The 24,261-nt window shown below is 42.0% G+C and overlaps 1 protein-coding gene across 1 annotated transcript in view; it reads right to left on the minus strand.

The window, feature by feature from the left end:
* Positions 1-10,510: 10,510 nt before the first annotated feature.
* LOC311107567 (alpha-1A adrenergic receptor-like) overlaps positions 10,511-24,261 on the minus strand; it is a 45,372-nt gene continuing 31,621 nt past the window's right edge. Inside the window, exons 2-3 of the mRNA XM_084150073.1 lie at positions 12,438-12,579; positions 10,511-12,190 (exon numbers count right to left, since the gene is read on the minus strand). Of these exons, the coding sequence (XP_084006199.1) occupies positions 11,764-12,190; positions 12,438-12,579 (569 nt within the window). The 3' untranslated portion in view covers positions 10,511-11,763. The remainder of the gene's footprint in view (positions 12,191-12,437; positions 12,580-24,261) is intronic.

The following is a 24,261-nucleotide window of genomic DNA, read 5'->3' on the forward strand; positions in this document are numbered from 1 at the left end:
CACACCTGTATTTGGGGAGTTTCTCCCATTCATCTCTGCAGATCCCCTCAAGCTCTGTCAGAGATGTTCGATCGGGTTCAGGCTGGGCCACTCAAGGACATTCAGAGACCTGTCCCGAAGTCACTCCTGCATTGTCTTGGCTGTGTGCATAGGGTCGTTGTCCTGTTGGTCGGTGAACCTTCGCCCCAGTCTGAGGTCCTGAGCACTCTGGAGCAGGTTTTCATCAAGGATCTCTCTGTACTTTGCTCGATTAATCTTTGCCTTGATCTTGACTAGTCTCCCAGTCCCTACCACTGAAAACCATCCCCACAGCATGATGCTGCCACAACCATGCTTCACCATAGGGATGGTGCCAGGTTTCCTCCAGATGTGACGCTTGGCATTCAGACCAAAGAGTTCAATCTTGGTTTCATCAGACCAGAGAATCTTGTTTCTCATGGTCTGAGAGTCTTTAGGTGGCTTTTGGCAAACTCCAAGCGGGCTGTCATGTGCTTTTTACTGAGGAGTGGCTTCCGTCTTGCCACTCTACCACAAAGGCCTGATTGGTGGAGAGCTGCAGAGATGGTTATCCTTCTGGAAGGTTCTCCCATCTCCACAGAGGAACTCTAGAGCTCTGTTAGAGTGACCATTGGGTTCTTGGTCACCTCCCTGACCAAGGCCCTTCTCCCCCGGTTGCTCAGTTTGGCCGGGTGGCCAGCTCAAATTTTTATAAATTAGCAGAACTCTGCAAAAATATCCTCAGTGTACAATGTAAAACACCAAATAATGCATCCATAGCAGAATTAGGGCGATACCCGCTAACTAGCAAATTCCAGAAAGGAGCTGTTAAATTCTATAACCACCTAAAAGGAAGTGATTCCCAAACCTTCCATAACAAAGCCATCACCTACAGAGAGATGAACCTGGAGAAGAGTCCCCTAAGCAAGCTGGTCCTGGGGCTCTCTTCACAAATACAAACAGAGCCCCAGGACAGAAACTAAATTAGACCCAACCAAATCATGAGAAAATACAAAGATTATTACTTGACATGTTGGAAAGAATTTAAAAAACTGAGCAAACTAGAATGCTATTTGGCCCTAAACAGAGAGTACACAGTGGCAGAATACCTGACCCAAAATTAAGGAAAGCTTTGACTATGTACAGACTCAGTGAGCATAGCCTTGCTATTGAGAGAGGCTGCCGTAGGCAGATGTGTGCACACTGCCCACAAAATGAGGTGGAAACTGAGCTGGACTTCCTAACCTCTTGCCAAATGTATGACCACATTAGAGACACATATTTCCCTCAGATTACACAGACCCACAAATAATTCAAAAACGAATCAAATTTTGATAAACTCTCATATATATTGGGTGAAATATTACAGTGTGCTATCACAGCAGCAAGATTTGTCACCTGTTGCCACAAGAAAGGGCAACCAGTGAAGAACAAACACCATTGTAAATACAACCCATATTTATGTATATTTATTTTCCCTTTTGTACTTGAACTATTTGTGACTCGTTTCAGGAAACTAGGCGTATGTTGCAAAATGTGTTTTTTGGCAGAAATGCCTTCTGGAACATGTAAACTTTTATGTGCCTTAATAACAAACTTGTATGCCATCTGTAAATACGAATAAAATTGTTAAATTACGAGCCTAGTTGGTTTAGCCAAAGAGAAAGACAGCAACCTTCCCACTAGCCATGATTGGCTGAGATAATGAGTGGGCTGGTCATGCCGAGAGAGGAGTATGAATTGGGCTGCCATATAGAAGGCTTCTGTCTATTTGAGCTGGTCAGTATGTGTAGGTAATCCTGTCTAATGTGGCTTTTTAAAAAATGTATAATGTAGTGGAGCTGCATAAGTGTTGCTCTCCACTTTCTGGAGGATCTAGTTTTGAAATCAGTGGAATTAGAGTATGATAGCTAAAGAGATGGAGAAAACAGCTCAAATTAAATGAAATCACATTTTGTTTTCCACATGCGCCGAATACAACAGTGAAATGCTTTCTTACAAGCCCTTAAATATCTAAGTAATGTACTGGGCCGTACGCACTACCCTCTGTAGTGCCTTGTGGTCGGAGGCCGAGCAGTTGCTATACCAGGCAGTGCTTTCAGTGGTCGACCGTCCAACTGCTCCAACTGGAGAAGATTGTTGGCTTCCACCGAGGTAACCCTAGGAAGACAGAGAAAAATATCAGTGTTAGGGAAACTAAAACTAGCTTTAGGTTATTTTGTGTGCAAATGCAAATAGTTATTAACTGAGATTTTATATATTCACCTTAACAGATGGTGACCCCAGCTAGGAGCAAAAGAGCAGCGAGGTTTCCCAGGTCTCGCCTTCCTTTCATCCTTCTTCCAAAAGTAATTCGCCCGGATGTCGTAGCACATGTCCCCTTCTTGATTCTGCTCCGGTAGCTCTCCTTCTGTTTCTCCTGCGACTTGTCCATGTTCAGTCTCACCTTGATTGATAATCTTGGTGGGCCAGAAAATAAATTAACAGCGGACAATCATTTTTACCCGGTCAAAAACCTCCACATCCTTCTCAGTCTGTGCCTGAAGGTTGTCCTCGAAGGCGTTCTGATCTGGCCCTCCAACAGTAATAGACAAACATCAACACTAAGTCAATTATGGGTGAACCATGGGTTGAAGATGTCCATCATCGCCTTGGAGGTGGCCTCGCCAGTCTCATCCTTAATGGGTATCATACAATACGAAAATCTATTTTTGGTTCCAAGCACCCTTTTTAATGGGTTACAGAAGGGAATTTAGAGTTAAGCACGTACTCTTCATTTACTGACCTTAATGGATATTGCCTCCACCCACTTGGTAAAGTGATCGGTTGCCGTCAGACACCAGCTGTTGCCATTCCTGGATTTCGTGAAGGGTCCGATGAGGTCCACCCATAACATTTAAAGTGGTCCGATAAGGTCCCTCATAATCATTTCAGATATAATAGAATGTGATTGATAAACAAAAGGTTATTTCACTTGCCCAGCTGTCCACCTTGACAATTCCCCGTAAGAAGAACGTAGGTTGCTTCACTCCGAAATGGCCAGCATGCATCTCGGTCAGCACGGCCTCCTTCTCCTCCTTAGTAAAAATCATCCTTCCCCCGTAGGTACATATGATTGCCTAACAAGAGAAGAGTTGTTGAAATACTCTAGTCTAAGTACATTTGCACTGCTGTCTTTCTCTCTCTGTTTCTCTCTCTCCGTCTGTCTTCCACTCTCTTCCCACCTCTCTCTACCTTTCTCACTTTCATGCTTTCTTTCTCACTTTCTTCCTCTCTCTCCCTCCCCCTCTCGCTCTCTGTGTCTGTCTAGCGAAGACACCTAGTTAAGGGCATTTGGAATTACCATAATTGCTTACACCTATCCATTTGATTGATCAGGATTAATTTATAGCTAGATACCTCAATATGACAGACATATAACTATATCAGTGGAGGCTGCTGAGAGGAGGACGGCTCATAATAATGTCTGGAATGGGGTCAATGGAATGGTATCAACCACATTGAAACCACGTGTTTGATACCATTGCATTTACTCCATTCCAGACATTATTATGAGCCATCCTCCCCTCAGCAGCCTACACTGAACTATATGTATAGCTAGCAACATGTAGATGACCAACTAGCTAGATGGAAAATGGTTGTTGAAATTTGGTTGTACATAGCTAAATCCATCCAGTTATCTAATAGAAGTTAACTGCTTAACGTTACCCTGAATTGTGAATTTCTCTGAATGTTGCGCCTCTTGTCGAGATCAGTGGTGCCTTCAAAGTACTTTGCCTGGTTGGAAAGATAGAAGAAAATCTCCTCGAGGGATGCCATTGAAGTGCAAGCTACAGTTGAAGTCGGAAGTTTACATACACTCAGGTTGGAGTCATTAAAGCTTGTTTTTCAACGAGCATGACACAAGTAATTTTTCCAACAATTGTTTACAGACAGATTATGTCACTTATAATTCACTGTATCACAATTCCAGTGGGTCAGAAGTTTACATACACTAAGTTGACTGTGCCTTTAAACAGCTTGGAAAATTCCAGAAAATGATGTCATGGCTTTAGAAGCTTCTGATAGGCTAATTGACATCATTTGAGTCAATTGGCGGTGTACCTGTGGATGTATTTCAAGGTCTACCTTCAAACTCAGTGCCTCTTTGCTTGACATCATGGGAAAATCGAAATATATCAGCCAAGACCTCAGAATTTTTTTGTAGACCTCCACAAGTCTGGTTCATCCTTGGGAGCAATTTCCAAATGCCTGAAGGTACCACGTTCATCTGTACAAAGAATAGTACGCAAGTATAAACACAATGGGACCATTCAGCCGTCATACCGCTCAGGAAGGAGACGCGTTCTGTCTCCTAGAGATGAATGTACTTTGGTGCGAAAAGTGCAAATCAATCCCAGAACAACAGCAAAGGACCTTGTGAAGATGCTGGAGGAAACAGGTACAAAAGTATATATATCCACAGTAAAACTAGTCCTATATCGATATATATATCGGGGGGACAGCCCCCTCCTGTTCTCCCTGTTCACCCATGACTACGTGGCCACGCACACCTCAAACTTAATCATCAAGTTTGCAGACGACACAAAAATAGTAGGCCTGATCACCAACAATGACGAGACAGCCTACAGGGAGGAGGTGAGGGGCCTGGCGACATGGTGCCAGGAAAATAACCTCTGCCTCAACGTAAAACAAAACGAAGGAGCTGATCGTGGACTTCAGGAGACAGCAGAGGGAGCATGCCCCTATCCACATCGACGGGACAGCAGTGGAGAAGGTGAAAAGCTTCAAGTTCCTCGGAGTACACATCACTGACAATCTGAAATGGTCCACCCACACAGACAGTGTGGTGTAGAACCTCAGGAGGCTGAAGAAATGTGGCTTGGCCCCTAAGACCCTCACAAACGTTTACAGATACGCAATTGAAAGCATCCTGTCGGGCTGTATCACCATCTGGTACGGCAACTGCACATCCCGCAACCGCAGGGCTCTCCAGAGGGTGTTGCGGTCTGCCCAACACCCGGGGGCACACTGCCTGCCCTCCAGGCCACCTACAGCACCCGATGTCACAGGAAGGCCAAAGAGATCATCAAGGACATCAACCACCCGAGCCACTGCCTGTTCACCCCGCTATCATCCAGAAGGCGAGGTCAGTACAGGTGCATCAAATCTGGGACCGAGAGACTGAAAAACACATTCTATCTCAAGGCCATCAGACTGTTAAATAGCCATTACTAGCCGGCTCTCACCCAGTTACTCAACCCTGCTCCCGAGTGGCGCAGTGGTCTAAGGCACTGCATCTCAGTGCTTGAGGCGTCACTAAAGACCCCCTGGTTCGATTCCAGGCTGTATCACAACTAGCCGTGATTGGGAGTCCCATAGGGCGGCGCACAATTGGCCCAGCGTCGTCCGGGTTTGGCCGGTGTAGGCCGTCATTGTAAATAAGAATTTGTTCTTAACTGACTTGCCTAGTTAAATAAAGGTAAAATTAAATAAAAAAGAGGCTGCTGCCCTATAGACATGGAATCACTGGTCACTTTAATAATGGTACACTAGTCACTTTAATAAATATAATAATAATAAAAATAATGCAAGCAACCCCCTTTTTCCTCCAAACATAATGATGGTCATTATGGCCAAATAGTTATATTTTTGTTTCATCAGACCAGAGGACATTTCTCCAAAAAGTAAGATCCATGTGCAGTTGCAAACCGTAGTCTGGCTTTTTTATGGCGGTTTTGGAGCAGTGGCTTCTCCCTTGCTGAGCGGCCTTTCAGGTTATGTCGATATAGGACTTGTTTTACTGTGGATATAGATACTTTTGTACCGGTTTCCTCCAGCATCTTCACAAGGTCCTTTGCTGTTGATTTGCACTTTTCGCACCAAAGTACGTTCATCTCTAGGAGACAGAACGCGTCTCCTTCCTGAGCGGTATGACGTCTGCGTGGTCCCATGGTGTTTATACTTGCGTACTATTGTTTGTACAGATGAATGTGGTACCTTCAGTCGTTTGGAAATTGCTCCCAAGGATGAACCAGACTTGTGGAGGTCTACAATTGTTTTTCTGAGGTCTTGGCTGATTTATTTTGATTTTCCCATGATGTCAAGCAAAGAGGCACTGAGTTTGAAGGTAGGCCTTGAAATACATCCACAGGTACACCTCCAATTGACTCAAATGATGTCAATTAGCCTATCAGAAGCTTCTAAAGCCATGACATCATTTTCTGGAATTTTCCAAGCTGTTTAAAGGCACAGTCAACTTAGTGTATGTAAACTTCTGACCCACTGGAATCGTGATACAGTGAATTATAAGTGAAATAATCTGTCTGTAAACAATTGTTGGAAAAATTACTTGTGTCATGCACAAAGTAGATGTCCTAACCGACTTGCCAAAACTATAGTTTGTTAACAAGAAATGTGTGGCTCCAACCTAAGTGTATGTAAACTTCTGACTTTAACTGTAACTATTCATCCCCCCCAAAGTCAATACTTTGTAGAGCCACCTTTTGCAGCAATTACAGCTGCAAGTCTCTTGGGGTATGTCTCTATAAGCTTGGCACATCTAGCCACTGGGATTTTTGCCCATTCTTCAAGGCAAAACTGCTCCAGCTCCTTCAAGTTGGATGGGTTCCGCTGGTGTATAGCAATCTTTAAGTCATACCACATATTCTCAATTGGATTGAGGTCTGGGCTTTGACTAGGCCATTCCAAGGCATTTAAATGTTTGCCCTTAAATCACTTGAGTGTTGCTTTAGCAGTATGCTTAGGGTCATTGTCCAGCTGGAATGTGAACCTCCATCCCAGTCTCAAATCTCTGGAAGACTGAAACAGGTTTCCCTCAAGAATTTCCCTGTTTTTAGCGCCATCCATCATTCCTTCAATTCTGACCAGTTTCCCAGTCCCTGATGAAAAACATCCCCACAGCATGATGCTGCCACCACCATGCTTCACTGTGGGGATGGTGTTCTCAGGGTGATGAGAGGTGTTGGGTTTGCGCCAGACATAGCGTTTTCCTTGATGGCTAAAAAGCTCCATTTTAGTCTCATCTGACCACAGTACGTTCTTCCATATGTTATGGGAGTCTCCCACATGCGTTTTGGTGAACACCAAACGTGTTTGCTTATTCTTGTCTTTAAGCAATGGCTTTTTTTCTGGCCACTCTTCCGTCAAGCCCAGCTCTGTGGAGTGTACGGCTTAAAGTGGTCCTATGGACAGATACTCCAATCTCCACTGTGGAGCTTTGCAGCTCCTTCAGTGTTATCTTTGGTCTCTTTGTTGCTTCTCTGATTAATGCCCTCCTTGCCTGGTACGTGAGTTTTGGTGGGCGGCCCGCTCTTGGCAGGTTTGTTTTGGTGCCATATTCTTTACATTTTTTAATAATGGATTTAATGGTGCTCTGTGGGAAGTTTTTGATATTTTTTTATAACCCAACCCTGATCTGTACTTCTCCACAACTTTGTCACTGACCTGTTTGGAGAGCTCCTTGGTCTTCATGGTGCCGCTTGCTTGGTGGTGCCCCTTGCTTAGTGGCGTTGCAGACTCTGGGGCCTTTCAGAACAGGTGTATATACAGTGGGGGAAAAAAGTATTTAGTCAGCCACCAATTGTGCAAGTTCTCCCACTTAAAAAGATGAGAGAGGCCTGTAATTTTCATCATAGGTACACATCAACTATGACAGACAAAATGAGAAACATTTTCCAGAAAATCACATTGTAGGATTTTTAATGAATTTATTTGCAAATTATGGTGGAAAATAAGTATTTGGTCAATAACAAAAGTTTCTCAATACTTTGTTATATACCCTTTGTTGGCAATGACACAGGTCAAACGTTTTCTGTAAGTCTTCACAAGGTTTTCACACACTGTTGCTGGTATTTTGGCCCATTCCTCCATGCAGATCTCCTCTAGAGCAGTGATGTTTTGGGGCTGTCGCTGGGCAACACGGACTTTCAACTCCCTCCAAAGATTTTCTATGGGGTTGAGATCTGGAGACTGGCTAGGCCACTCCAGGACCTTGAAATGCTTCTTACGAAGCCACTCCTTCGTTGCCCGGGAGGTGTGTTTGGGATCATTGTCCTGCTGAAAGACCCAGCCACATTTCATCTTCAATGCCCTTGCTGATGGAAGGAGGTTTTCACTCAAAATCTCACGATACATGGCCCCATTCATTCTTTCCTTTACACGGATCAGTCGTCCTGGTCCCTTTGCAGAAAAACAGCCCCAAAGCATGATGTTTCCACCCCCATGCTTCACAGTAGGTATGGTGTTCTTTGGATGCAACTCAGCATTCTTTGTCCTCCAAACACGACGAGTTGAGTTTTTACCAAAAAGTTATATTTAGGTTTCATCTGACTATATGACATTCTCCCAATCCTCTTCTGGATCATCCAAATGCACTCTAGCAAACTTCAGACGGGCCTGGACATGTACTGGCTTAAGCAGGGGGACACGTCTGGCACTGCAGGATTTGAGTCCCTGGCGGCGTAGTGTGTTACTGATGGTAAGCTTTGTTACTTTGGTCCCAGCTCTCTGCAGGTCATTCACTAGGTCCCCCTGTGTGGTTCTGGGATTTTTGCTCACCGTTCTTGTGATCATTTTGACCCCACGGGGTGAGATCTTGCGTGGAGCCCCAGATCGAGGGAGATTATCAGTGGTCTTGTATGTCTTCCATTTCCTAATAATTGCTCCCACAGTTGATTTCTTCAAACCAAGCTGCTTACCTATTGCAGATTCAGTCTTCCCAGCCTGGTGCAGGTCTACAATTTTGTTTCTGGTGTCCTTTGACAGCTCTTTGGTCTTGGCCATAGTGGAGTTTGGAGTGTGACTGTTTGAGGTTGTGGACAGGTGTCTTTTACACTGATAACAAGTTCAAACAGGTGCCATTAATACAGGTAACAAGTGGAGGACAGAGGAGCCTCTTAAAGAAGAAGTTACAGGTCTGTGAGAGCCAGAAATCTTGCTTGTTTGTAGGTGACCAAATACTTATTTTCCACCATAATTTGCAAATAAATTCATTAAAAATCCTACAATGTGATTTTCTGGATTTTTCTTTTCTCATTTTGTCTGTCATAGTTGACGTGTACCTATGATGAAAATTACAGGCCTCTCTCATCTTTTTAAGTGGGAGAACTTGCACAATTGGTGGCTGACTAAATACTTTTTTTCCCCACTGTATATATTTTAACCCTACTGTGATGTTTTACAAAAGTTCTGAACCTTTCTATTCTCATTGCTTCTACAGATTGTGAATTAAAAATAAACATTTTTGCTAAAAGTATTATTATATTATTGATCGATTGACTATGACTTTTCAGATCACCCAGTAATGCTATCTGCAGAGTTAGCTCCAGGTAAATATTGCAATCCTTTAGCCATTCCTGGACCTGTGTCCAAAAACAAGCTACAAATGGACAGAACCAAAACAAATTATCTAATGATTCGGTCTCTTCACAGCAAAATCTGCAGAGCTGGGAAGATTGTATCCCCCATATAAATAACATTCTATTGGTAGCAAGAATTGTATATAATAATTTAAATTGAAAGATTCTAATTTTTGAATCCGGTGTCGTTTTGCGTGTGTTACTTGGGCCATTCTTGCAAAGATTGAACAATTGTGCAAAGAAGTTTTGCAAACATGCAGAAGAGGTTCACATTTATTGGAGTAATTTGTATCAGCTGTGAGCAAATGTTTTCATTTTGTTTGACTTGATTTACTCAACTGACTTTTGCATCTTTTGAGAGTTGTGTTTACTGTTTTGCAAAACTGTGCTTAGCTTTTGCATTGTGTGAAAGCAATGAGTAATGACTTACAGTTTATGTAAAAAATAATACTGTTGTCCTCATTAGGTTGTGATGGAGATCAAGTGGACCCCAGTTTCATTAAAATTGTCTTAGCAATCGAGAAAAACTATAACACCTCCCAGGAAACTTTCAGGAAACCATAGTAAAATGTTCTCAGAACCTCCGGCAACCAAAGAATGTACGTTCCCAGAACAGGCGGAATGTCCACTTCAATTCTCAGAACGTAAAAAAAATATCTGTTTTACTGGTCAGAAAACGTATGGCTTCGTTCCCAGACCCAATGGGAAACCAAAAAGGTATGTTCCCACAACTTTCAAGGAACCAAATGTGCTAGCTGGGAAGTTGATAGCATAATGGCAGTTACCATGGCAATTCATCAAGCATTCCAAAAGGGCCTACACAATATGGCCAAAGGAATAATAAATAAACGAAATGTTTATTATTAGCGGCACCCCTCCCTTACGGCGGTAAATCATTGGAAATTAATCATTTGATTCAATGCAATTCCCCCCTCCTGCAGATCCCACATCTGTTTTTTGGTCTCTGGCTACCAATATTCTCAACTCCGGAACATTAAAAAAACTCCCATATTTCCCGTGGGATCATGCGCTTGCTTTCTCCTTAAAATTCAATTGTGATAGGCCTACCATGAACCCATGTTATCCATAGATAAAAAACAGTATAGGCACACTGAAACACACATATTGTACAGTATGGACATTTGTTTTATTTATTTGCTAAATCAAACATCAGTGGTCATTGGCATATGACAGTTCAAGTGTTAAGGGCTCGATTCAATCCGTACCGCGATAGATCTGCGCTGTAGTGCAATTGACATTTAAAGGCAACGTTACCGCGCTCGCAAGACTGCATTCACGGTAAACGCTGCAAATGTCGGCTCAATCGGAAATTACCTTAAATGTCAAGCGCGCTACAACACAGTTCTTCCATGCTACGGATTGAATCAAGCCCTTAATCTAAGTACGCTATATACAGTATCTTATCTTTGACATATGAATGACAGTTGGGGTAATATTTGAAAATACATTTATTTATGGAGTGTATCACATTCTTCATAGATGGGTTAGTGCGTGTAACCATAGCAGTGGTTTTATAATCTCCTCTTAAATCAAAGCACACCTCAATGTTCCCGCTACACTTCTTTTTTTTTTTTACCCACTATATTTATGATGAGTACACTGAATAACCAGGTTATACTTTATTTACAAAAACATTCAATAAAAGATATTGAGTGACCGTAACAGAAAAATGATCATCAGCTCTTTACATGTAACACAAACCTATTCTCTGACTGACCACAGACCCAGCAGAGAAGAGGCATTCACAGATCAGGCAAACTGAAAGAGAATTGATGACAGCTTAGGGTGCAGTTCCACACGTAGTCCCAATGTGGCATGAATTTGTCTCTGTCAAATCCATAGTGTACAGTTTATGTGGTTTATCACATTACTTCACTATTGCCCTTGATCATCTCTTTGAGAAATACAGTACAGCCTTATCTGTCGTCGTTTTCCTCTGACAGTGAGAGTTCCATTGAACAGATGCTGGACTGATCCTGATGCTCAGTAATGCCGGCTAACATACAGCAGAGGGCAACTTAAACCATTTCTCATGCCAACAATACAAAACCATTGACCGTTCAAGGATCATTTGACTTGACTTTAACCATTGACAGCGAATGGAACCATATATCACTCCCCTGGATTGATCCTGATGCTCAGTAAAGCCGGCTAACATACAGCAGAGGGCAACTTAAACCATTTCTCATGCCAACAATACGAAACCATTGAACATTCTAGGATAATTTGACTTGACTTGACTTGACCCACTGACAGTGAATGGAACCATACATCACTCCCCATTCAGTCAGGGACTGAACATGATTCAAATCCCCATCAAGAATCATTCAACAACAACTCATGAGTCTGTAAGATTCCCAGACAGTCACACCTTATCCTCAGGTATGTCCCCTCCACACTCCCCGTTCTGCCCCCCACAGGGGAACGAGAACACCCCCTGACCGGACTCCCTGTGAGACATCACGCCATGGGTCCCTCCACTCCCCACACCCCCCCCCAGTGTCTCCAGCTGGCAGCCAGCAGGACTCACAGGCAGCAGGGAGGGGGACCTGGAGGCGGCGGAGGCCCAGCAGGTGTAGAGGGTCTCCCCCTCGGGGCAAGCCAGCAGGTAGCTCGGGCTGGGGCTGGCTGAGGAGGACAGGGTGTGCTGGCTCCCGTTGAGACAGGCAGAGTTCTTCTGTGAGTGGCTAGACTCAGCAGAGTTCTTTCGTGAGTGGCTGGAGGAGTTGAAGTGGGAGGTACGGTAGTTGTAGGCCCGCCAGCCTGGGCGTCTCCTACGGTGGCACTGGCATCTGAAGATGGGGAGGTGGGGGAAGGATTAAGTCCAAATTAAAACACTTTATTGTCCATTAAGGTTTAACATGGAGATTTGGATTTGGCTTATACATGGCTCAGATCAACAACCACAACGTACACAAAAGGCTACTACGAATAATACTTGGCCACTCTCTGAGTAAATTGTAATACAAAAGGCCAATCGGAAGATGCAGAGGAATTAAGGAGTACTGTAATATGATAGGTAGTAAGTAATAGACCAACCTGAGGATGCGTATGAAGGCCAGTTTGAACTCTCGGCTGTAGCAGGGGTAGATGATGGGGTTGAGACAGGAGTTGAAGTAGCCCAGCCAGAAGATCACCTTGAACAGTGTCTCAGGAGGGCGGAAGTCTGGGTTGAAAGACCCTGGGGGGGGGGGACAATAACAGATAAAGGTTATACATTTTTATATTCCTTTAAAAATATTATTTTCAAAAGAAATGTACAATTATTTTACAATAAAGAGTAAAAGCAGGTGAGCTGGTTGTAATGTTTTGGGCCATTTTCTGGTGTTCTGTGGTGGAAAACTGAGCGTAACCTGTTACCCAGACAGGCTAGAAATGTTTTAACAGCTTGTCTTCAATTGCCACTGCCTGTTACACACAGCAAGTTTCCACTCCCCCTGTCACAGAGGGATTAATGGCTAATTTAAGAAGAAATTGCCAACCCTGTTACAGTAAACCCTGGTACTTTATTTGGCACTTATTAGGCACTTACCATAATATTTTTTTATTTAACCTCTTGAGATAACAAAACATGTTTTTTATGAGGTTGAACGTGTGCTATTTATGACAGAATGTTAAAATTAAGCAGACTTTATACAGAGTCAGTGCCATTACCACATTTCTATGTGCAGGGCTGCTGGAGTATTTGAGGTAGATATGGACATGTAGGCGGGGATTAGGAGAAGGTGACTGGTAGCAGGATAAATAATAATAATAATAATAATAATAATAATAATAATAATAATAATACTACTAATAATAATAATAATAGTAAACAGTACTGCGGCAGCATAAGTGGTGGGTGGATTTGAGCTTGGTGGTGGGTGTGTGTATGTAAGTGTAAGTGTGTAGGTGTTAGTGGGTGTGAGTGTGTGTGCCATAGTGATAGTGTAGGTGTGATAGGCGGATATACATGTAAACAGGGCTGAAAAGTGACTGGTAGCAGGAATATACACATACTTATGGTAATATACTAGTAGTAATATATACAGTAGATGTAAACAGGAGTAATAGTGACCAGTAGCATGATAAATAGATATATACTAATATATACATGTAAACAGGGCTGAAAAGTGACTGGTAGCAGGGATATATACATACTTATGGTAATATACTAGTAGTAATATATACAGTGCAGTGGCGGTCAGTGCCGTTTATGAAAAGGGAGGACGATAATTTTTTTTAATGAGCATGGCCTTATTTCTATTACAGCATGTTCGATGACTGACATTCATATTCCATTCACCCAGTTCAATGTAACATCGATAGGTTTAGGCTACTACATGATACTCTAATTTTCCCTATACCCATCATGAGGTTGCTACAACCTAGCCTAAGAATGAAAGTTTACAACGTAGGTGCACACAGGTCGAGAGAAATCTGAGGTGACAGACAGTGACACATGGACAGACAGTGACACATTCAATACCGCCTTGCACACTCTTGCCTGCATCTAGCTTATCTAGGGTGTAATTATTAGTCCAACAGTTGCAAACAAGAGTTTCTATTGGACAAATTCAGGTATTTTTATCCCTGTTTCTTTTGCTTCTGTTTAATAAAGGTTTTTCAACAGAATCGGCAGAATGAATACACCCTTGATCGTTTGTGGACTTCAATGCACAACACATCAGCTGTATGTGACCAGGACCATAATCCTCAGTGAATTTCAGAAACATTTAAATAGTGAAACATTTAAAAAGTTATCCTTTTTAGATAAAACTATACTAAATATATTCACGTATTAGGTTCTGACAAAAAGAGTAAAAAACTCACGGACAACAAGTGAAAGCTCAAACCAAGATTATTGACCCACTGGGTCAAACAGCTGTAAAAGGCAAAGACATGTTTACACAAGCACATATATTCACCTCCTTGCACATCTAGATAGCCAACACATCTCTGCTGCTAGTCAGGAATTTAATTGGTTCCTCTCACTGGTGTAATCATGGCCCCGCTTCCTGCTAGAACCTTTGTGGACATGTAAGTATATGTGTGTGTAACAGGAATGTTCCTTCTCACTTCATCTGACCTGAACTCGGGCCGAATTCCTCACTGCTCCCTAATCCACAGCTGTCCTACCTTATCAGTGACTGAAACCAGACTGTTGCCCTTTGCCTCCCTCCATAGGATCCATGAGATTTAACAATAACATGTTCGACAGAATGTAAACTTCCTACCTTCCCCCATTGTCTCACTCAGTAACTTTCCACACACCTAGTTATTATCCACCCTCCATTGACCCCAACATATACATTCATTATACGTGTAAACGAATCAATACGTTCTAGTAAGGTAACATGAATAAGTGTATTGCAAGCTAGAATCCAGCACATCACCAAATAATTGATTAAAACACACTGTTTTGCAATGAAGGACTACAGTAGCCTCAGCAGCAATCTGTAGGGTAGCACCATGTTGTAGCCGGAGGACAGCTAGCTTCCGTCCTCCTCTTGGTACATTGACTTCAATACAAAACCTAGGAGGCTCTTGGTTCTCACCCAATTTATTAGACTAACACAGTAATTATGATAACTTCCGGAGGACATACTCCAAATTATCAGAGCTATTGTGGCATGAACTGACATGTTGTCCACCCAATCAAAGGATCAGATAATGAATCTAGTACTGAAAGAATAATCTACAGCATTGCAGTGCATAAAATGTGGTGAGTAGTCGACTCAAAGAGAGAGAAAGACAATAGTTGAACAGTTTGAACAAATTAATTTATTCAAAAATGAAGGAGAAGTGTGCCCGAGAGAGAGAGCTAGCTATATTTTGTATTTTTATCACTTTCACTTACTTAGCTAGTGAATGTAGCTACCTAGTTTAGCCTACTCAAACAGAGAGGGATGATATGTTAGCTAGCTGCCTATGGCTATCCAACACTGGAACTCTTCCAAGTCAAGGTAAGCTTTAACTGCTAAACGCCTTGCTGACTGTACACTGTACTGCATTGCTGTAGTGAGTTTACTAACACGTTAGTTCTAGTAGCTACAGTGCCTTGCAAAAGTATTCATCCCCCTTGGCGTTTTTCCTATGTTGTTGCATTAAAACCTGTAATTTAAATGGATTTTTATTTGGATTTCATGTAATGGACATACACAAAATAGTCAAAATTGGTGAAGTGAAATGAAAAAAATAACTTGTTTCAAAAAATTCTAAAAAATAAATAATGGAAAAGTGGTGCGTGCATATGTATTCACCCCCTTTGCTATGAAGCCCCTAAATAACATCTGGTGCAACCAATTACCTTCAGAAGTCACATAATTAGTTAAATAAAGCACCATTAAATCCATTATTAACAAATTGAATGAATATGGCACCACAACAAACCTGCCAAGAGACTCATGGACCAGGCAAGGAGGGCATTAATCAGAGAGGCAACAAAGAGACCAAAGATAATCCTGAAGGAGCTGCAAAGCTCCACAGTGGAGATTGGAGTATCTGTCCATAGGACCACTTTAAGCCGTACAATCCACAGAGCTGGGCTTTACGGAAGAGTGGCCAGAAAAAAGCCATTGCTTAAAGAAAAAAATAAGCAAACACGTTTGGTGTTCACCAAAAGCCATGTGGGAGACTCCCCAAACATATGGAAGAATGTACTCTGGTCAGATGAGACTAAAATTGAGCTTTTTGGCCATCAAGGAAAACGCTACGTCTGGCGCAAACCCAACACCTCTCATTACCCTGAGAACACCATCTCCACAGTGAAGCATGGTGGTGGCAGCATCATGCTGTGGGGATGTTTTTCATCGGCAGGGACTGGGAAACTGGTCAGAATTGAAGGAATGATGGATGGCGCTAAATACAGGAAAATTCTTGAGGGAAACCTGTTTCAGACATCCAGAGATTTGAGACTGGGACAGAGGTTCACCTTCATGACCCTAAGCATACTGCTAAAGCAACATGAGTGGTTTAAGGGGAAACATTTAAATGTCTTGGAATGGCCTAGTCAAAGCCCAGACCTCAATACAATTGAGAATCTGTGGTATGACTTAAAGATTGCTGTACACCAGCGGAACCCATCCAACTTGAAGGAGCTGGAGCAGTTTTGCCTTGAAGAATGGGCAAAAATCCCAGTGGCTAGATGTGCCAAGCTTATAGAGACATACCCCAAGAGACTTGCAGCTGTAATTGCTGCAAAGGTGGCTCTTGTTTGTTTCACAAAAAAAATTATTTTGCAGGATTTTTCGACTGGTCACAGACAGCTGATGTATTGTGCACTGAACTCCGCAAGCAAAGTCAAAACTTTGAGAGGAGGAGAGCGTTTAGATGTGAGAAGAAATTATACAACGATCAAAGGCATCATGCTGTATGTATGTGGCTGCTATGAAAGTGAACCGTGTTTGCATGTGATCAGGTGTGTATTCATTCCACCGATTCTGTAGAAAAAAAGTATTAAAAATGGAAGCAAACGCAACGAAATGGGGAAAAACATACCTGAATTTGTCCAATAGAAACTCTCGTTTGCAACCGTTGGACTAGTGATTACACAGTAGATCAGCTAGATGCAGGCAAGGCGGTATTGAATGTGTCAATGTCTGTCACCTTTATTACTCAAATGTATTTCATTCATTCATAGGCTAGATTGTAGCATCCTCATGATGGGTATAGGTAGGGCTGTGGCGGTCATGACATTTTGTCAGCCGGGGATTGTCAAGCAAATAACTGCCGGTGTCACAGTAATTGACCGTTAATTAACATAAACACATTTAGCATCTCTTAGCTTCCACGCATAGCCTACAAGCCACTGATGCAAACCTTTGGAACATCTACATTTTAGTCGAATTAGTCCATGTAATATAGCCAACACCATCACAATAAATCCATTATTTATTTTAGACAGTTCTAAAGAAACATGATATGAAGAAAATGTAGTCTATTTCAGAAGAACAGAATAGCATACTCTGAGTTGTCCTTATGCTAGGCCCTGATCTGGCTATGCCATATGGCTGTGGGCTACACTCATTAATTTAGCAAACAAGATTTGCTTAGAATTCCGTGGCATTATTTTATATTATTTTATAGTATGAAGAATACAATTGAACATAGCTGAATAAAATAGAAAGAATATCTTCTCCAAACGATTTGAGGGAGTGTGCACATGTGGCTACAAAGAAACAGGACCTTCCATATGCTTTATTTAGAGTTATTTATGCAAATGTAGCTGTGATACAAACATTGGGCTATATGTTTTTATTTTGAATACATTCTAAGGCTGCATGATCATCTAATGATGATTTGAAAAAAGTTGCATGAAAGCCATGAGCTCTGCTTAGTTTTTTTTGCGGAGGCTGCACACACTTCATCACTCTCATTCACAATTTTACAAGCACTTGATAATGCCTCGAATTTCACGGCGGCATCCCCTTTGTGTGGCCGTAATGCCCCCTAAAATAATCTATGCCTTTTGCGGCCAGTGGCTGTTGTGCCCTTGGGCTGAGTATAATAATTATAATTCCTTTCTCCCGGCTGCGTGCTCCGAAGCACCTCTCAATCAAATAGCTCTCTCAGATAGCTCAATTCTTAGTAGCCAATGCCTGTCGCGTGATTGGGTCTTTCTCACAGGCTACAAGTGAAAACAGACACATCGGGGACGCAACTGCACGCGTCCTTATCCAATTCCGAGGCGCATATTGAAGATATTGGAATAACTTTTCGTCAGCCAACAAGATCAGCAGGCCTAACAAACAGCAAAAGCACTATCATATGTCAATCTACTATCCTCCATAGTACAAAAGTTGACCTATTCTATTCGAGAAATAAATATTCCAAACATAGTCTGGGACAGTTGTGGGATGCGATAGATCCCAAATTAATATAATCACTAGCAAAAGAAAAACACTTTTAAGCAATGATTTTGGCGTAACAGATCAGAACGTTTAGCTTAAAATGTTGATAAACTATTGGGTTATTTCTTCACATTATAAGCGCAGCAATGCACACACGGCAGTAGGCTATAAGCACGAATGTTCCAAAATGGGAAAACACCATTTTAAAAAGTGACAAACTTGATTATGCATGTAATGCTTTTTTGTAAAGGTGCATTATTATGGTGAAAATTATCTTCCCCAAACGTAAAACTCGCGCGCTGTGTATGTATGCCAGTTAGACTCTGCACCCATTGTAAAGCAGATTAATATGCTTAATTTTAAGAAGTTATTTGGCCACTTTAGTTGTGATACAAAGGGGGAAAAAAGTATGTGTCATCTATGCACTTAAATAGTGAAGACACAATGTGCTTAATATTAGGAAAGTTGAAAGATAAATATAGTAGGCCTAGCCTATAGAAAGCTGATGGGATCCTCCTCTTTTTAATAGAGGCCATCAAAACTCTGTTTTCTCACACAATTGCATAGCCTATAGTTTGTTGCGCAACATGAGCTCATGGGCACTCATGAAGTGATTGATTAGATTTCAGGTACATTTGCATTGATGTCAGAGTGATTAGAGGGACAATAGAGTGCTGAGTACCAGGCAGTTAGCAAGTTTGGTAGGCTACTAATGACCATCAGCAGCATCAGAGCTTGGAGAAGCCTAGTTATCGTGACTAAACTGTCATGTGGAATTTGACTGCGGTCATAACTCGTGACTGCTGGTGTGGCTGTAATACGGTCACCGTAACCGCCCTAGCTGTAACACAACAAAATGTGGAAAAAGTAAAGGGGTGTGAATACTTTCTGAAGGCACTGTACATGTAAACAGGAATAATAGTGACCAGTAGCAGGATAATTAGATAGGTACTAATGGTAATGGCAATCAATAATCAACAGCAGCATAGTGGTAGTAATACATCTAATCAATAATAATTTTAGCAGCAGCATAGGTGTGAGGGGGAGCAGTATTTGTTAGCCATTTAACACTAAAAGTCTTATGGCCAGGGGAAATAAGCTATTTTGGAGTTTTGGTTTGAGCCTTGATGCACCAGTACCGTCTGCTGGACGGGAGCATGGAGAACAGTCCATGTATCGGGTGGCTGGAGTCTTTGGCAATGTTTCGGGCCTTTCTCTGACACCACCTGGCATGTACATGGGAGCTCACCCCCAGTGATCTGCCGGGCCGTCTGCACCACCCTCTGTAGGGCCTTCCGGTCGAAGGCGGTGCAGTTGCCATACCAGACGGTGATACAACCAGTCAGGATGCTCTCGATGGAGTAGATGTAAAAGTTCCTAAGGATCTGAGGGGCCATGCCAAATTGTTTCAGCCTCCTGAGGGAGAAGAGGCACAACCGTGCCTTCTTCACGACTGTGCTGGTGTGAGAGGACAATGATAAGTCCTCATGTATGTGGACACAGAGGAATATCAAGCTCTCTTAACTCTTAAACTAACCCTCAAATCCTTTCAAATAATGCTGTCCATCAAGCAAGGTAGGCCTATATATTGTGTCAAATAAGCACTAGGCCTAAAGCATAGGCAGCAAACGTGAGCTAGTAGACAAACTTGAGAGTTGGAGATTAGCTGGTCACGTCGCTCAAAACGTTCTATTTGTGGGGCAGCTAAAACCATGATTTAGTCAAACAGCAGCATCCTGATCCTGCATGAAAGTGTTTGCCCTGCCCGTTTGTCACTGTGCGCTCCAAGTAGCCTAGATGGAGAGAAGGGGAGGAAAAGAAAAATGCTTTCTTATTGCGCAAATTTCAAAACACAAAACAACAGTAGGCTGTTGTGGTTTTGGTTTCGAGTTTCCCCTTCCTCAGTGATTAGCCCATTGATATTTGTACACAACAAGATGTAAGAAAATTAATCTCTATGAAACGAAATAAATCTGCAATTCTGGAACCCTAATTTGACAGTAAAATTATAGCAACAATAGCCTAATTGTCAACCCAAAATGTACTGGTTTAGATGTTGCACATCAAAATATCTTTATCAAGCATTCCTGCTTGGAAATGTTAGATGAAACAACTTATTTCTTGAATCATAACATCTCAATAGCACTGTGAATGACTTTACACTTAGAAACCAAGGTGCTACCTAGAACCTAAAAGGGTCCTTCGTCTGTCCCCATAAGATAACCCTTTTTGGTTCCAGGTAAATCCGTTTTTGGTTCCAGTAAGAACCCTTTTGGATTCCATTTAGAAACCGTTCCACAGAGGGTTCTACATGGAACCAAAAAGGGTTCTACCTGGAACCAAAAAGGCTTATCTTATGGGGACAGCCGGAGAACCCTTTTGGAACCCTTTTTTCTAAGAGTGTATAACATTATTACTACCGTGTAGCTCGGTTGGTAGAGCATGGCGCTTGCAACGCCAGGGTTGTGGATTCGATTCCCAAGGGGGGCCAGTATGAAAAAAATATAAAAAATAACTCACCAACTGTAAGTCGCTCTGGATAAGAGCGTCTGCTAAATGACTAAAATGTAAATGTAAATTGTCCTATTGTGTGATGCTTTGGTGTAACCGAATCATGGGCTGGTGCCACCATCTGAAAATGTTAATGGCACCAGTGCCACCAGGGGGAAAAGTTAGTGTGGAGCCCAAATATACAGTTTTTTAATGGATAACATGGGTTGATGTTAGGCCAATCATAACATTGAATTTTAAAAAGAAACAAGTGCCATGATCCCACGGGAAATAGGCCTATGGGAGTTTTTTAAATGCTTCGGAATTGAGAATATGAGTATATCCAAAGACCAAAAGCTGAACAGATAAACACCTTTTTGATTTGCAGGAGAGTATAATTGTATTGAATCAAATTATTTGTTTCCAATTACTTGCCGCCCGTAAGATTGGCGTACTGCTCGACTTTCATTTATCCTGACAACGACCCCACACTATTCCCAGGTATGTGACTAGCAGCCCTGGCTGGTGGACATTGTCTTAGCCACTTGGAACAGACACATAACAACACTACGAGGGCGTGGGATGACCCAACATTCCGAGGGAAGACAGATGCGTTCTGGACGAGATGCAACTCTTCAAAAATAGTAATTGGTATGTGCCCTAGGCTACATAACCTCACAAACTTCTTAGCCTTGCTCCTGGATCCAGTCATGCCTACCAGGGGTGGCTCTCTCTGCCCAAAGAGTGCTTCCACTTGAGATAGCAAATCTGCACTGTCTCAGGTTGTTGTCAGTACCAGTACACTAAACCTAGAAGATTCCAGCACTGGTGGGAACAAAACAAGAAGAAGAAGAAGAAGAAGAAGAAGAAGACCGCATGCATTTCCTTACTAAATGCCAAAAACCTGGACTCATCAATTATAAACATTTAACGTTCCATGCATTCCAACACCTAGCTGGACAACAAGATTAGCATGGATTCTCATCAAACACTTTTTTATGTAAGCTAATGAGTGCAGCTGGTCTGTGTTATGTTGTGTCACACTCCCCACTGTGCACTGGCGTGCTACAGACGACTATATCGGTCCACTAATACAGGACTAGTAAAGGCCCAGTGCACAACTTTAGTGAGAATTATTATTGGGGGTGCTGCAGCCCCCTCAGCACCCCGACTTCACGCGGCTATGAGCTATGCCTTAGGAATGAAAACACTGAGTTACGAAACACAGACAGGAAGGTATGGAATAGCTGGGCTGTGTATTTGTTATATATTTGTGTGTGTGTGTGTGTGTGTGTGTGTGTGTGTGTGTGTGTGTGTGTTTGTGTTTGTGTGTGTGTGTGTGTGTGTGTGTGTGTGTGCGCGTGCGTGCGCACGTGCGCCTGTGTTTGTGTGTGTGTGAGCATGTGTGTTTGTATGTAAGCCACACTTGGCCTCTAAGTAGAAGAATGGCCCAAATTAGTATCACATTCCTGCCGAGATTGTGTATGCTCTATAATCCCAGGCAATCGTGTGTGAAATTACCTCTGTTAGGATATAATATCTGACAGGCCAGATAGAGACTTCTGTTCCTAGAGAGCAATTTAGGGTCACCTCTTCCGGGACACCACACTGTAAAACAAATAATCTAGTTGTTTCAACTAATTATTATTAAGTAACTGGTTCCACAGCCTTTTTTTTTTTGTTTACTCAAATTTTCGGTCCAAGTGTTACCTGAACAAAAAAAAATAGCTGGCCCAAACTTACAGTTGCAAGTCGGAAGTTTACATACACTTAGGTTGGAGTCATTAAAATTTGTTTTTCAACCACTCCACACATTTCTTGTTAACAAACTATCGTTTTGGCAAGTTGGTTAGGACATCTACTTTGTGCATGACACAAGTAATTTTTCCAACAATTGTTTACAGACAGATTATTTCACTTATAATTCACTGTATCACAATTCCAGAAAATGATGTCATGGCTTTAGAAGCTTCTGATAGGCTAATTGGCATAATTTAGTCAATTGGAAGTGTACCTGTGATGTATTTCAAGGCCTACCTTCAAACTCAGTGCCTCTTTGCTTGACATCATGGGAAAATCAAAATAAATCAGCCAAGACCTCAGAAAAAAAATGTCAGACCTCCACATGTCTGGTTCATCCTGGGAAGCAATTTCCAAACGCCTGAAGGTACCATGTTCATCTGTACAAACAATAGTATGCAAGTATAAACACCATGGGACCACGCAGCCGTTATACCGCTCAGGGAGGAGACGCGTTCTGTCTCCTAGAGATGAACGTACTTTGGTGTAAAAAGTGCAAATCAATCCCAGAACAAGAGCAAAGGACCTTGTGAAGGTGCTGGAGGAAACAGGTAAAACAGTATCTATATCCACAGTAAAAAGAGTCCTATATTGACATAAACTGAAAGGCCGCTCAGCAAGGAAGAAGCCACTGCTCCAAAATCGCCATAAAAAAGACAGACTACGGTTTGCAACTGCACATGGGGACAAAGATCATACTTTTTGGAGAAATGTCCTCTGGTCTGATGAAACAAACAGAACTGTTTGGCCATAATGACCATCGTTATTTTTGGAGGAAAAAGGGGGGACTTGCAAGCCGAAGAACACCATCCCAACTGTGAAGCACGGGGGTGGCAGCATCATGCTGTGGGGGTGCTTTGCTGCAGGAGGGACTGGTGCACTTCACAAAATAGATGGCATCATGAGGAAGGAAAAATTATGTGGATATATTGAAGCAACATATCAAGACATCAGTCAGGAAGTTAAAGCTTGGTCGCAAATGGGTCTTCCAAATGGAAAATGACCCCAAGCATACTTCCAAAGTTGTGGCAAAATGGCTTAAGGACAACAAAGTCAAGGTATTGGAGTGGCCATCACAAAGCCCTGACCTCAATCATAGAGAACATTTTGTGGGCAGAACTGAAAAAGCGTGTTCGAGCAAGGAGGCCTACAAACCTGACTCAGTTACACCAGCTCTGTCAGGAGGAATGGGCCAAAATTCACCCAACTTATTGTAGGAAGCTTGTGGAAGGCTATCCGAAACGTTTGACCCAAGTTAAATAATTTAAAGGCAATGCTACCAAATACTAATTGAGTGTGTGTAAACTTCTGACCCACTGGGAATGTGATGAAATAAATAAAAGTTGAAATAAATCATTCTCTCTACTATTATTCGGACATTTCACATTCTTAAAATAAAGTGGTGATCCTAATTGACCTAAGACAGGGAATTTTTACTAGGATTAAATGTCAGGAATTGTGAAAAACTGAGTTTAAATGTATTTGGCTAAGATGTATGTAAACTTCCGACTTCAACTGTAGCTAGAACTTCAGAAACTCAGTCAATTTAAAATGATGTGTTTGCTCAACTTGTCTCATATGTTCATTCAACTATAAATTATTAATTGGTTATCTTAAGAAAAAAGTCTGTGCAACTAGTTACACACACAAAAACAGTGCTTTTAACATACAATTCTTTTAAGATACATATTTGACACAAGTTTCCATTGTGCATCTTCATTTATACAGTAATTATTCAACAT

The sequence above is a fragment of the Coregonus lavaretus genome (assembly GCF_964263955.1).
Source record: "Coregonus lavaretus genome assembly, chromosome: 32".
NCBI classification, from domain to species: Eukaryota; Metazoa; Chordata; class Actinopteri; order Salmoniformes; family Salmonidae; genus Coregonus; species Coregonus lavaretus.